The sequence below is a fragment of the Misgurnus anguillicaudatus genome, chromosome 9 (genome assembly GCF_027580225.2).
Source record: "Misgurnus anguillicaudatus chromosome 9, ASM2758022v2, whole genome shotgun sequence".
Classification (NCBI taxonomy): Eukaryota; Metazoa; Chordata; class Actinopteri; order Cypriniformes; family Cobitidae; genus Misgurnus; species Misgurnus anguillicaudatus.
The window spans coordinates 21,764,132-21,779,176 of record NC_073345.2 but is presented as its reverse complement, the minus strand read 5'-3'; the positions used below and the strand labels follow the sequence as shown (position 1 = coordinate 21,779,176).

The 15,045-nt window shown below is 36.2% G+C and overlaps 3 protein-coding genes across 5 annotated transcripts; 1 reads left to right on the top strand and 2 right to left on the bottom strand.

Annotated features, from left to right (window-relative positions):
- Nucleotides 1-328: 328 nt before the first annotated feature.
- On the bottom strand, nt 329-5,051 carry rgs7bpb (regulator of G protein signaling 7 binding protein b). 2 transcript variants are annotated; one of them, XM_073871306.1, is made up of 6 exons: nt 4,603-5,051; nt 3,813-3,979; nt 3,588-3,718; nt 3,199-3,343; nt 3,004-3,092; nt 329-1,388 (listed from the first exon to the last, which is right to left on the bottom strand). In XM_073871306.1, exons 1-6 carry the CDS (start codon nt 4,750-4,752, stop codon nt 1,297-1,299), a joined length of 774 nt encoding a protein of 257 aa, XP_073727407.1. In that variant the 5' UTR covers nt 4,753-5,051; the 3' UTR covers nt 329-1,296. The 2 variants fall into 2 exon arrangements, with proteins under 2 accessions (XP_073727407.1, XP_073727408.1); XM_073871307.1 differs by having other exon boundaries at nt 3,004-3,074.
- Nucleotides 5,052-5,186: 135 nt separating this feature from the next.
- rnf180b (ring finger protein 180b) lies at nt 5,187-11,269 on the bottom strand. 2 transcript variants are annotated; one of them, XM_055180886.2, is made up of 8 exons: nt 11,112-11,269; nt 9,340-9,438; nt 9,075-9,167; nt 8,774-8,942; nt 8,247-8,620; nt 7,247-7,460; nt 5,968-6,093; nt 5,187-5,883 (listed from the first exon to the last, which is right to left on the bottom strand). In XM_055180886.2, exons 1-8 carry the CDS (start codon nt 11,127-11,129, stop codon nt 5,690-5,692), a joined length of 1,287 nt encoding a protein of 428 aa, XP_055036861.2. In that variant the 5' UTR covers nt 11,130-11,269; the 3' UTR covers nt 5,187-5,689. The 2 variants fall into 2 exon arrangements, with proteins under 2 accessions (XP_055036861.2, XP_055036860.2); XM_055180885.2 differs by having other exon boundaries at nt 8,247-8,942.
- Nucleotides 11,270-11,795: 526 nt separating this feature from the next.
- htr1ab (5-hydroxytryptamine (serotonin) receptor 1A b) lies at nt 11,796-14,666 on the top strand. The gene has a single exon (XM_055180888.2). The coding sequence runs from the start codon at nt 12,172-12,174 to the stop codon at nt 13,459-13,461; it is 1,290 nt and encodes a 429-aa protein (XP_055036863.1). The 5' UTR covers nt 11,796-12,171; the 3' UTR covers nt 13,462-14,666.
- The last annotated feature ends 379 nt before the right edge of the window (nt 14,667-15,045 follow it).

Genomic DNA, 15,045 nt, shown 5'->3' with positions numbered 1-15,045 from the left:
TTCATCCAATAATTGACCAAAATGTATTTCCAATGCTTTAACAAATTTTATCACCTTTCTGGACATGGACAGTTTACCGTACACATACATTTTCAATGAAGGGTCAAAAAGCTCTTGGACTAAATCTGAAACATCTTAAACTATGTTCTGAAGATAAACGGTGGTCTTACTGGTTTGAAACGACATGAGGGTGATTCATTAATGACATAATTTTCATTTTTGGATGAACTAACCCTTTAAGTATGAAACACAACTGCCTATATTTTAACAAAAACTATTTTGAATATTTATACAAAAAGCTGAATTAGTATACAATTAAACAAAACAATACATTAAACAAATGTGTTTATTATCATTAAAAAATGATTTATAGCTTGATATGAGTTTTAACTCCTGACAAACAAAAAAAACATGCTGCAAACTCTTCTTAAACTGTTATATGCATTCATACAAACATGATGTTTTGAATGGATAAACGAAAAATACATCTTTAAAATTAATTATAATAAATACAATGTTTTATTTACAATTATTTGTATTATTTACATCAATTTATGTTATTTTCAAGCTTAGAATAAAACAGCAATGGCTTTAGTGCAGAGCGCTCCTGTGCCCTTAAAAACTAATACAAGTCTTTCAACATTTATGGAAGACTAAATTAAAAGCATTGCACAGTGACTAAGGAGCAGTTACCCGGACAGAGATTAGACTAGTCCTAGACTAAAATAAATGTAAGAGCTGTCCAAACTGAAAACAACTTGCACTGACATATCTTAAAATACATCAGTGCCCTTTGTTTTGCCTCAAATTGCACCCCAGGTATGTTTTTAGTAATGCATGTTTGTTAAAACTAGTTATATTTTATAATTAAAACTAAGGCCTAGTCCTGGCTTAAGCTAATTGCTGTCTGGGAAACCACCCCTATATGTTTGTGAGAGAATATATTAGCTTATATTCTCTTACTCAATTATATAAAATAAGAAAAATGTGAGAGATGTTGGTATTTGTGGATGTAAAGATTTCATCAGTTTACAATCATATGGTTTCACAACAAATGACGTAGAGAACAAATCCTTTGGTAAATATTAATGGACTCTACTTGATTTTACTGATAGGAATTTTATTCACTGTATGTGGTTTTGAATCAACTGGATTCTGCCAACACAAGCGAGTAAGTAGTTTTGAGACTTTCCAGGGAAAACTACATTAGCCAAACTAATGTCAAGAGATATGAAAGCGATGAATGAAGCACTGATCAATGATTAGAAAAGAAGACTTGACAGTAATATTGAAGGTTCAGCCAGACACAAGGCAACAAAGCCCAGAGAATCGCCTCTTCCTCTGCCTCACCAGGGGGTAAGGAGTTAAATTTAGCAGGCTGCTGTCATCTACACAAATAAAAGGGCACCATTAAATACAGTTATAAACATTTTTTTTTAAATTATTTATGTATAAACTAGGGCTGTCAACCGATTAACTTTTTAAACAGATTAATCACATCATTTTTGTGTGATTGATCGTGATGAATTGCATTCTAATTGTGAAAATTATTTTGCTCAATTACTATATGCCACAAAGTAAACCATCAGACTGAATTCAGTCAATTTTTGCATTTAAAGGTAAATGCATGTGCATTTTTAGAGTAAAAATAAGTGATAATATCTATGAGCAACTGTATGCACTTGGTAACAATTTTGTGCTATATTAGTAAAATCTAAAATTTTGTGTAATATTGTGTGGCGTCTTTTTGTAAATATCAGCCTACATTCGAACTTGACCTATTCTGTACATTCTGCACATAGCAGGCTAATTTACATTGCACTCGTCCATATGCTGTACATATTTAGTTTACCACCGTATTTCATTGCTTATATTCTGTATTCAGCCGATTACATTGTTATATCATATTTTTGTATGTGCCTGTGTATGTGTGTACTTCTGAAAGCTAATATTCTGTCGCACAACTGTGCAATGACAAAAAAATTACATTTCTAAAAATATAGGGTACATATGAAGAGTTTGGTTCCAAACCGCGATAAACACCATTTAAAAAAAAATGAGTTACCACCAAAATCAGTTTTGTATCAGGTCAGTATTAAAAGTAAATTCTTAATTTTACACAAAATGCAATATCCGTTGTGTTATTTTATCATCTTTTCTCCTTTTTTCAAAAAAGGTCATAAACGTCAGTCCTCCTTCTCTGCAGAATGCAATAAATTCACTCAACAAATCACAGCGCACCATTCCACACATTGTAAACAACAATGGCGGTGCTTTGAATACACACTAAATACTAGTTTCCTCATCTACTTTGTACTTCGTGATCGACAAACAAACAAAAACAAAATAATGGTGGCATTGATAAACATGTGGTGGTTTTCTGTGAAGGGGTGGTTTTCTGTAAGCCATCAAAATCGAATAATTTACGCGAGTGGCACTCGGGAGACGGAAAAATGCCGGCTGTTGCTTGTTCTCCTGACAGCATCAAGCTTCTGTCATGCTAACACATTGACCCCAGATCTTATGAAAAACTATTTTACTCAAAGCCAATGAAAATCGAGCAGGACCAAAACATTTTACAGCTGTTGCTGTCAAAAAAGTTAAGCAACGACGTCCCAAGGATGACAGCAGCAATGACAGTGTTCTTAATATGACAAAGTAAGTGTTTTGATTAATGCCATTAATGTTCATTTATTTTTTTATCAGTGTATACAACTAGTCAACTAAATGAATATTGATTTAAATGAATGATTTATATGTTGATTCAATAGATTTATAGCATTTTGTGGAAAAAATTATCTATTTTTATAACGAATTATGGATTTGAATTTTTAATGTTTTATGTTTTTTTATGTTTAAAGTTTGTAACAGAAAATAGTGGTTTTCATCTTGTAACTTTCTTGGTATATAGAAAACACATTTTTACTGAAATTAGTCAAAATTGATTTATTGCGTTTTGGAACCAAATTCTTCATATATAGCCTACTTTGAATTTAGACTCACCTTGGTTTTTCAATGGTAAAGGCATCGTCTCCCTGAGTTTGCTTAATAGGTTCCTCATTTCTCGCATATCACTGAAAGAAATTTCACATCTAAAATTTCACAGCACAGAACATGAACTAAAACTCAGACTCAGGCCATGAGATATAAAACACATCAAACTATATCTCTCCAAATCCATAAATCTCATGTTGTTACCTTTCTATGTTTTCAATGTCTGTACACACAAGCCAAGATTCCTGTGGAAAATCTACAGGTGATGACGACCTGTCTTCAAGCATCGGTACATCAGAGCTTTCATCCACCCTGAAGTCCGTGTTTGGCTCAGGACACGTCTCATTTCCTAGAGTAAATGCAAAGAAAAGTTAATTATAGTTAATGAACTACAAAACTACACGTTGTTTTAACTTACACAAAATATACACTCAAGGAGGGCTGTTTGTTTAATATTTAAAGTGTTGTTTCGTAAATACCCTGTCAAATACAGGCAGTATTTCACCATGCAGTAAGCTATATTAGCTTTATGTACTCAGGTCTGTTTATTTGAAGGATTTGCTGCCCTCTGCTGGCTGTCATTGACACAACACCTTTCCTGTGAAGCTGCAGCACACCCAGCAGACACATCGACTTGAGCATCTCTGTAACGTACATCTCCAGGCAGCACTGAAGCTGGATGAATAACCTGCATATTTCTGGGTGGATTTCTCCATCCTCTGGCCTACGACAAAATACGCATAAAGAAAAAAAAACGGGTTTAAAATGAATCATCACATCACGACAGCCTCTCATCATCCACAAACGTAGATGCTTACCCAGATATTGCGATGAGGTTGTGATAGGCGGACTGGGCTACTGCGCATCCTTTGATGCGAGTCTTGTGCATCTGCGCCCTTAAAGGAGGACAGTCAACTGTATTTTCACCAATAGAGATGACCTGCTCGCGATGGAGGGCCACGAGAGTGTTGAACTCCTGGACAGTCTAAAATTGAGACAAAGCAGTGTAGCCTACCTCTCCGTTTATTTTTAGAAAATATGCATGTGCGCGTGTAAACACGAATTTAGCTGCCATTACCTAGGCTAGCTGCCACATAGCATCACATAAAATTGCACTCATGCAATACACAGAGTAAAATGAGCTGTTTTGTCTGTGTAAATCAATTATGTGAAGCACGCTAAATTATCTTTATATGTGATCTATATAAACAAACTCCACTTGCCTTATATGGGCATTATATTATTCTATGCAACAATTGTTTGATGGATGGCAAGCAATTGTTGCATAAGAAAATATAATACCTATATATATATATATATATATATATAATTGCTAATGATAAAAATAGGTAATGAGAATTAAGCTTGCTTGAGTTATCAGATTATTCTCCAGTTTTGTGTTAATAAATAACAGTTCGTGCGATTCTAAGTAATGCATTTATATGATGTTTTTTCGCCACTTTAAACATGTGAACTTTGCGCAAGAATCTAACCAATGTGTAACTAAAAATCCATTAATAGCCTCCGCACCTGTCACCTCTATCTCCTACAAAACACAGCTTCTATGGTGACAGCATTCCTAACGCGGCCGTTGTGCAGCAGACTCACCAATCTACAGTCATCCATCGCTCGATGAGCTCTCCGCGCGCTCTCGGTGCTCTCCCGACGCTCCGGGTCCCGCAGTGAAGGCTTGCCGATGTGAAAGATGTTGGCTGCGGATCTGGGGCGGTGCTTTCGCCCGTTCGGTGCAGAACACATGCATACGCATCCACGGATACAACAAACCCGCAGAGAAAAGCTCTTCAGTCCGTTTGCGCGTGAAGATGCTCGAATGCGGGTCGTTTCTTAGCTGTCGTAGCTGAGTGATGAGACGCGAAGCGTGCGAGCAAGCGAGCGTCCGCGACGCTTCCTCTGCATGTCCTCCGCGAGCAGGAGAGTCACCTTCACCCCTGTTGAGGGCCGACGGAACTCAGCTGAAGACCTAAATGCGCTTTTGTGTTGGCATCTCTAAAATTAATATCTGCATACATTTTCATTGTTCGTAACATGTCCTCATACACTACATATTAAAAATAAATGTAGGGTTTTCACAGCAATGACATATGAACCATTTTTTTTAGCTTTTTATAGTCTGTAAAACCACAAAAGGGTTCTGTTGATGGTTCTTTGTGGAACCACACAGCGCAACAAAGAACCTTTAAGGAACCTTTATTATAAACAGTGTATGGGACACGATCATGACGTTTGTTCACATCATCGGCTTAAGCAACCTGAAAAAAGCATCAGCAAAAAAGCTCAAACACTTAACTGTGTAATAGAAGCCATTGAAACTATTAATACACACATCTGTAGCAGAAGGCAGATAACATCCATTCAAAAAAGTTACACAATAAAAAAGCATCTAACAGTCTCAAATGTTATAGCAGGCAACTTATTAAAAGCAGGTAGCAGATAAAGCATTATTGCTTTTTATAAATTTCTAAATCATTTAAAATACTGTTTACATGTGAAGTGTAGGCTGGTGAAGTTACATGAAATTGCACAAACCCTGTAAGACCTAAACCACAAACAAACACACAAATCATATTTCATATTTAAAGCTACATTGTAATAAAAGAATGAGGCACTTGATGAGATGTCTACTATCAAAGTTCATCGTCCAGCAACAGAAAAGTGGAACCGACCCCTTCGCACATCAGAGAAGAAAGAAGTAACAGAGTCCACAGAAGATCATCAATGCAAGCACCCAGTGCAGAGAGTAAATGGAGATGATCACAAAGTCAATGTCAAATGGCCAGCCCCACATATCCCCCAAGTCCAAAACATCCAGTCCAAACGCTCTGTGTGGGAACTGCCAGCGGCTAGCAGGACCCCCATGTCTCTGAAAGCCTGAAATAATAACAAAAATGTCAACATGCAACTAAAACTTATTTGTTATCTTGCAATATTTTAGTAAGTGTCAAATGTACAAACCCCAAAAAATGCGGAAACGCTTTGGGCAGTTGGGCAGGGGCCATTTTGAATAGTTGGTCTTTTGAAAGATCTCATGTCTTGACCAATACACCTTTGGGAAGCAAGTCTTTGTAGTTTGACTGAGCTCTGAAAGAAAATATTCATTCGTTAATATTGTTTCTAAGGCAATATAACTAACAGAAATGAAACAAATTAAAGGATTAGTCCATTTTCTTAAAAAAAATTCAGATAATTTACTCACCACCATTTCATCCAAAATGTTGATGTCTTTCTTTGTTCAGTCGAGAAGAAATTATGTTTTTTGAGGAAAATGTTCCAGAATTTTTCTAATTTTAATGGACTTTAATGGACCCCAACACTTAACAGTTTTAATGCAGTTTAAAATTGCAGTTTCAAATTTCTCTAAACGATCTCAAACAAGGCATAAGGGTCTTATCTAGCAAAACAATTGTCATTTTTGGAAATAAAAATATGCACTTTTAAACCACAACTTCGTGTCTTCCTCCGTTTGTGCGACCTCACGTAATACGCCATCACGTCAAGAGGTCACAGATGACGTATGCAAAACTCCGCCCCAGTGTTTACAAGTGTGGAGAAAGAGGTCCGTTCCGACGTTGTTGTATGTGGAATGATACTAATTAATGTCTTTGTGTCAGTTTATTGTTCAAAATGGTCCTCAAATGTGCATTTCATATGTAACATGTGACCTTTTGACGTCATTACGCAATTACGTGAGGTCGCACTGGTGCGTCACACGAACGGAGGAAGACGAGAAGTTGTGGTTTTAAAGTGCATATTTTTTATTTTTCTGGCCAAAAATGACAATCGTTTCGCAAGATAAGACCCTTATGCCTCGTTTGGGATCGTTTAGAGTCCTTTGAAACTGCCATTTTAACTGCATTAAAACTGTTAAGTGTTGGGGTCCATTAAAGTCCATTAAAATGAAAAAAATCCTGGAATGTTTTCCTCAAAAAACATAATTTCTTCTCGAGTGAACAAAGATAGACATCAACATTTTGGATGACATGGTGGTGAGTACATTTTTTTAAGAAAATTGACTAATCCTTTAAAGCAAGTGTATAGATTTGGTTTGAACATGGGTGGAGTTGAAGGCTCCAAGTACGTACTGGACGATTTCAATAATCATTAATTAAATATTGGGGGTGGATGTAATTGCTAGTTTTGATTATTGGGGGGGTTACCTCACCCCATCCCCCCCAGAAACTACACCTCTGAATGAAAGAGTAACGGTGCTCAGAGAAAGATCTGTTCTACTCACCTTCCTGAAACAGCACATGGGATATAAGGGTTCTACAAAGGGGGCAGGGCGTGTTGCTTGGCCGGTTTTTAGCCAACGTTCTCAAACACGGCTCACAGAACACATGACTGCAAGGATGGCACTTGTAGGGGCTGTAATACACATCCAAACACACAGCACAAGTGTATCCCTCCCTCTCCTCCTCATCACTGCTCGTGAGGTCCCACTTCATAGCCTGAAGTAACAAAATAAACATAAATTAACTCTTAATCCCGAGATGATTTAGAAATGCACTGGAAAAGCAGATTTAAATGTTTTTTTTTGTTTGTTTTTATCATGCTTGTAATATTTTGCATTCACACTCTCTCTCCCCGTCATATCCTGTCTATTCTTTTCCCAATAAAGCCAAAACAGAATAAAAAAAAGATTTTCAATAAAAATAACACCTGCTGCAGGAGCCAAGTGCTACTGTGAATGGCTTATTTCGAGCCTGTGGATTTTACAGCTGCCCAGAATGTGGATTTATGCCCATACTGATCCGTGGATCTATTTTTGGCTTCATGCCCGAATTCAGTACAACGCAGCTCCTCGTCTAATAACCCTCATCCAGTTTTGCTCGTCTGCTACCTCATACATAAAACAAACTAGATAGCAGGGTTGTGTGCCGTTAAGAATAGAAATGAGAATGGGATTTAAGATTCCAATTCAATTATTGACTTTGAATTGGGGTAGCAAACAGCATGCCGTATATCAAGTGTAGTTGTTAATAACATATTTGAAGAATGGATTACCTATAAATCAACAATAACTTATGTTGTTATATTACGCATATAAAAAAATTATGCTCAGGTTCAAGGATGCCAATAAATCTGGAGCTGAGCTTAAATCAAGAATTGATAGCTCACTAGTATAGAACAACCACAGAATGAATGGCCTATTAATTTTTAAAACAACTATGGATGTAGCTCAATATGTGTATTATATAGACGAATACATTTTTTTTATATTTATGATATCTCACCAGTTCTTTTGCCTCCTGTTGGCTTTGAATCCAACGTTCCTTCTTTCTCTGCTTCCTTCTCAAGCTTTTCAGGCGATTTCTCTCTTTCTTGGAGAGCTTTGGTTGCAGGTTGGGGAAGATGTGTCTTAATGGCACCTCTATTACTCTGGGTCTGACACCCTCGGTATCCACTGCTAGGTCCAGAGAGGCTCTCATCTGGGAAGCAGAATCCACATGACGTTCCTCTAAGTTTTCCTGATAATCAGATAGCTGTGGTGGGTGTAGCAATTCAGAAGGTAAAGTGACATCTGTGCCCACTTCAAAACTCCCAAGAATGTGTGGTTCTTCGGTGGATGCAAACTCAAGTTCATTTCGATCTACATCATCGGCTGTGACTGCAGGAAACACAGTACAGGAATAGCTGAAGGTTGAGGAAGAAGAAGGCAAATATTGTATTTCTCTATTTTGTAGTTCTGTCATCAAGTTGTTTGTTTGTGGGAGGGACGCTACCCTATGCTCCATTCTCTCAGTTTGCCTCCCAAACCTGCCTGGTCTAGTCAAGAGAAGTTGAGGTTTTAAGTCCTGATCAACACGACTTTTATTGAGATGCACAGTTGTATCAAGTCCGCAGGTGCATTTGGAGTAATTTGTAAAATTGAAGCCCCCTAATCGAGCTCCACAGTACTGGCAGTTTAATTTCCCCACTGTCCAATGGACCTGCGAAAAGTGCATATTTCATCAGAATAGATCATTATGTGTCAGTGGTACAGATAAATGTCAATAGCCTATATTGCATATAAATGTCCAAATTAACATATTAATAACAATAAAGATATGAAAACTCAATACCTGATTAACACTTGCCAAAATCCAGTCTGGCAAAGATTCAACATTCAAATGCCACACATTGCATGTGGCCGCATTCTCCCCAGATGTTACTATCTATATTAAAATAAATATCAGACAGACATAACATTATTCTCATTAAACAACATTGGACATATTATTTTTAATATTTCAGAAATCAGTGTTAGAATAAAGTTTGCATTTTATGTGGAAGCAAAGAAAGCATTCTTTAATTTGTAAGCTTGAAAAACATCAGATTTTAACCCACCTTAAGGAGGCTGCTTGAATCTATGAGACATCTGCGACATTTTTTGCAGCGAAGGTTCGTAGATTCTTCTAGTGTTTCTGACAGATCCTCTTCTTTAGTCTGTTTGAAATACATATCATATTTTCTTTTTTATATCTTTGACTAAAACAATACCACATCTGAATGACATAGGGTCAATGACAAAACAAGCTCCTAGAAACTTTAAAAAATATATTTTTAAAAAATAGATGCATTGTATATTTATGAGTCAGGAACAATGTGTTTAAAAAGTTTTGTTTGTTGAACAACATTTTAGTACATTTTAATGATTTTATTTCACAATATTATTGATACCGCCTTAAAAAATGTCAGGTAATACAACCAATCATTGTCTATTTGCAAGATAAGTTTTAACGCGCTCCCTGTGTCATGCTGCTTGTTTTTTTATTTGATATGGGCATTTAATATTATGATCCTTAAAACGTTTGTAGGTGTACAAAAATCTTTACCAAAAATCTAACATTTGAGAACTATAAATTTAAGGACAAAATTAAAAAAAAAACTATAATAACAATTATAGACACCCTTCCCTTGCATTTACTAACAAATAAAATAACGCTAAATTATTAGCATATTGAAAAACGTAATGTTTTTTATTTCTTGACTTTAGGGCATTCATAGCAGTTGCACCCTTTGCCTTTCTGGTTGCACCACTTGACCTCCGCAATGAATTAACATTTAACAAACTTCTACTTGAATGCTGGTATAATCTTTTGCCTGTGATATCAAATTCTTAAAAATATACTTTTTAAATACAAAATGTGTTTGATAAAATAGCATAATTTCTAGTTTGTTTGTACCACCTGACACAGAAAGTTTACCAACCTACCCATTACATTAAAATAGCTATTTTATCAGCATTTAAAAGAAATCGACAAACTTTTTAATAAGCCATAAAGATCATCTGGGGTTCACTGAATGATGTGATATCAGGTTTACTCTGTATATTTGTTAACTACTTAATAAAAGGCTCATGATTGTGGTTGTACTACCTTGACATTTGAGAAAATCAAAATTGTTGGACAAAAATGTTTCAATTATCCTAAAACCATACTGATAATTGTTTATAGGAAAAGTGTCAAACATAAAATAATGCAAAAAAAAAGGTAATTTTGATTTTTTTTATAATTTAAACATCCTTTTACAGTTGTCTTAAACTGATTATTTGTGTGGACAGTTGCCCCCCACCTGCCACTTTACAAGTCTGAGATACCAAAACAAAAACTAGTATTAATAAAAAAAAATACTGGAAATGTATTTTAACGCAATAGGTTTCATTGAATAAAGTGACATGTGTCATAGATGTATTATCAAGACACAAAAATATGTCATGCCATGGACCCATATGTGTAAATATTGACCCCCTATTTTGACTATTAAGTATATGCCCGTGGTTGTCATCAATGTAACGTTATTGGTTCTTAATATTCTAACTTTTATGGACATCAGAGGAGTGGAAACAATTTTAAATTTGCTTGAAGTATATATAAATAAATACAAAATCACAGTCTCGTCTTTACAAACAAAATAAAAATCACTAATGTATTACTATCTGCACTAGCTTTCCCCAAAATGTAAACATTGTGGTTTCCGCCGGAGTCATTTAAGTTACACCCATAGTTTCCTCCACCGGTTAGTTTCTTTGCTAGCCAATATCGCTAACATGCAAATATTTGCTATTTGTTGTCACAGTTTAATATTTTGAGTCATTTATGTACAAAAATATGTCTTACCTCAAAAGACGCAGCCATTTCCGATTTCTAAACAGCAACTTCTTTGTTTAGCTAACAGCTAAAAACAACACATCAGCTGCTACAAGTCGAGTTGGCGTGGCCTCACTACGGAGGCCGATAAAGGACAATAAACCTTGCACGTGAAGTTCCGCATAGCTCAGTTTACGCATTCGTTAGTTCACTCATTCACACGGATACAAATATTAAATCGAGAAAACATTTTAGAGCATGCAAATGATTTCCCTCAAAACTATTACAGGCACAAAATATTGGGTTTTAAATAATGCATCAGCGTGTAATATGGACAACTCAACCGCTGCATAAAAATTAAAAATAACAATGCTGCGTTGTTTTAGCCCATATGGTTCAGATATGAACATTTTCTACAGTATATATATTTTTTATTGAATAATTTTAAATTTTCTACAGTATATTAACAAAGGTTGGGGTTGTCCAAATTTTTTGTCAAGCAAACAGCACATAATTTTAAGATTGTAGGCCTACTTCATTAAAAGCGTTTGATAGATGTAGGAGATTAGAGATTTTGTTTGGAAACAGTTGTAATGTAGTCGGTGCGTGCGGCGAGAAAGGGTACTTTTGACCGATTTTGGTTTTCTTAGCAGCAGAAGGGTTACAGCAGGTGGCAGCAGCAACACCAATACAATTTTCAGCTCTATGGGATACACGGAGTCGCTGACTGTGGTGCTGAATCGAATAAACGCGCCATGCTCATATCTAAAAGAAAAGTTTCATTAATGCAGTAACAGTTCATTTCAGGCCTCCCTCATACGTTCAGTGAATTGAAGCTTCCTTTTTGGGATTTTTTGCTAATTTCATCCGGAGTGGAAAATGTCCTGCTTCCACTTATACGTAGATGGTGAAGACTACTACTGGGAAAACGCGTGCTGTGCATATTCCGTGCGAGCCCACCCGATACACCTGCGTAGGTAACTGACGTCTGGTCCACTGCTGATATAAATGGACCCGCCTCGCCACAACTCGTCAGAAACAATGTTGATAGTCATCACATTCAAATGTGTCAGCTCCTCTGAATGGAGTAATGATGCGCACTGAAGCTCCTTTTGTGAATTTTACGCTGTATCGCGACATGGAAGAAACCAACGACACATTCTCCTTATTTGAGAATGACACTGGTGTAGATCACCAAATCGACAATGTTACTGTACCCGTCAAGGTTCGGCTAAGTTATCAGATCTCCACGTCTTTGCTGATCGGTGCGCTCATCCTATGCTCAATTTTTGGAAACGCGTGTGTTGTGGCGGCTATTGCTTTGGAGAGATCGCTTCAAAATGTTGCAAACTACCTGATCGGATCACTTGCGGTCACGGACCTCATGGTGTCGGTGCTTGTATTGCCAATGGCTGCTCTTTATCAAGTTTTAGATAAGTGGACACTTGGACAGGTAACTTGTGATATTTTTATTTCTTTGGACATTTTATGCTGCACATCCTCTATTCTGCACCTGTGCGCTATAGCTTTGGATAGATACTGGGCTATCACCAACCCCATAGACTACATGAAGAAAAGGACATTAAAACGCGCAGCTTTTCTGATCACCGTTACCTGGCTGGTCGGCTTTTCGATATCCATCCCACCCATGTTGATCTTGAAATCCCAACCCAAGAGCAAAGCCGAAGACATGGCAAATCCCGAAGCTTGTATGATCAGCCACGACCCGTGGTACACTATTTATTCTACCTTTTGCGCGTTTTACATACCTCTTATTCTCATGTTGGTCTTATATGGACGTATATTTAAAGCAGCGAGGTTTCGCATTCGCAAAACAGTTCGGAAAACAGAAAAGAAGAGGGTTAAATGTTTGACTGTGTCACCTGCTCTTTTTAAAAGAACAAACGGCGAGCTGGGAAAGAACTGGAAAAGCGCAGTCGAACCCAAGCCCGTTGCGTGCGTAAACGGCGCGGTGAAGCACGCGGAGGACGGCGAGTCTCTGGAGATCATTGAGGTTCACAGCAACTCCAAAAACAACCTTCCTCTACCCAACACACCAAACTCTGTCCCTCTGTTTGAGAACAAACATGAGAAAAACACCGAGGCGAAGAGGAAGCTCGCCCTGGCACGGGAGCGCAAGACTGTAAAGACTCTGGGCATTATAATGGGCACTTTTATTCTGTGCTGGCTGCCATTCTTTATTAAAGCGCTTGTGATGCCTTTCTGTCCATCTTGCGATATGCCGTTATGGCTTACAGATGTCATTAATTGGCTGGGCTATTCAAACTCTTTATTGAACCCCATCATTTACGCATACTTCAACAAAGACTTTCAGAGCGCGTTCAAGAAAATCATTAAATGCCATTTTTGCAGACCATAGCGTAAGATTGATTTGTATTTGTGAGAAACATGCTTTAACCAGTAGGCTACAGAATAAAGAGAAATGGTATTTTGATGTCTTTTCTCAAGTACAGTATATTATAATACATAAATAAATACGTTCAAGCTCTTTTATCTTATTAGATGTATATGCTACATGATTTGTTATATGTTCATATCAGGTTCACAGAATGTGTACAGAAAACATGTCTATGCGTCACACATGGATATGGTAAATAAAACAGCTTCACTATTAATTTTCTCCTTGTTTTTTATTAGAAATGCTAAAGAATTTAAATAATAAAATTTGTAAATAAACAATGTGTTCAAATTGTAAATTGTACAATGATTTAAGAGAAATTGTGATATAATTGGTAAACATAATGTTATGAACCTGATCAGTAATGTCATAGAGAAAAGTTGTGTAAAAATATTTTAAAATCTCTATACCCTACAAACAGATTTAATTCTGTAAGATTTAATTCACAAATTTTCTGTAAGGCGTCTATGTGTTCTTGGATGGAGGCATATATTTTATTGTTAAGTGTAATTAGAGACTTCTATTCAGAGGGAAATCTATTCTGTATGACAGCACTTATTTGTTTTTAATTTTTTCAGATCCAAAAATTTCAAAAAGTTGATCACAGGACCTGTAGACATTACATTGCTATTTGAGCACAAACTTTCATAAATATGTCTGGCTTCTATGACATAAGAGACATATAATAATATTTGTTGATGTAGTGTTTCCCTTACAAAGCACTCTGAAACCCATTAAATTTGCCTTGCACTTTCATCCTTGGTGGAAAACAGTGTAATCCCTGCATTTAACAATGTATATAAAAGAGCAATGAAGAGGGTTTTGATAGTACAAGATCCTACTTTAAAGAAATCTCTTTATAGAACGTTTTCACAACCAAATTGCAACCTGAATTCTGGCAGCAAATGTTTTTTTGACAAATATTTTAAGACTTTTACGTTGTGATGAATGTGCCAATGTCAATTAATATTAGCTACCCCGGCTGTCATTGAAAATGTTAACTGGAAAATATATGTCAGATTTAATCTAATGGTACACTGTAAAACAAGGTTTTGCAAGTCAATTCAGCCTGTTTTAAGTCTTGACTTGTGATAAGTTGATATAACTTATAAAAACAAGTTGAAATTGTTTAACTTAATTTTTTAAGTTAAAGTAACATATTAACGTATTGTAGTGCCTAATTTTTTTTTTTGCATATATTTATATATAGTATATATGTATGTGCAACATTTTGGTTCATGAATTCATACACTGAAATTATTCTTAAAATGTTTTTTCTTAAATAAATTTGTTGGATCTACGTAATTTAATCATGTACACCAGTTCAACATGATTGAATCAAAATAAAATTAATTGTAATAAATTTTGTCCAGAAGTTTTTTTTCAGTGTATTAACAATCTTTATTGTCCTATTCCACTTAATAACAAGGATTTTAGGACTGGTGTCTTGTATTCAAAAGTTACGGCAGCAGTCCTGCAGTGCAGTCCAGTTGTGTCCGTATCACTAAAAGCACTCAAGAGAGCAGCCACAGTAATCCTGGTCAC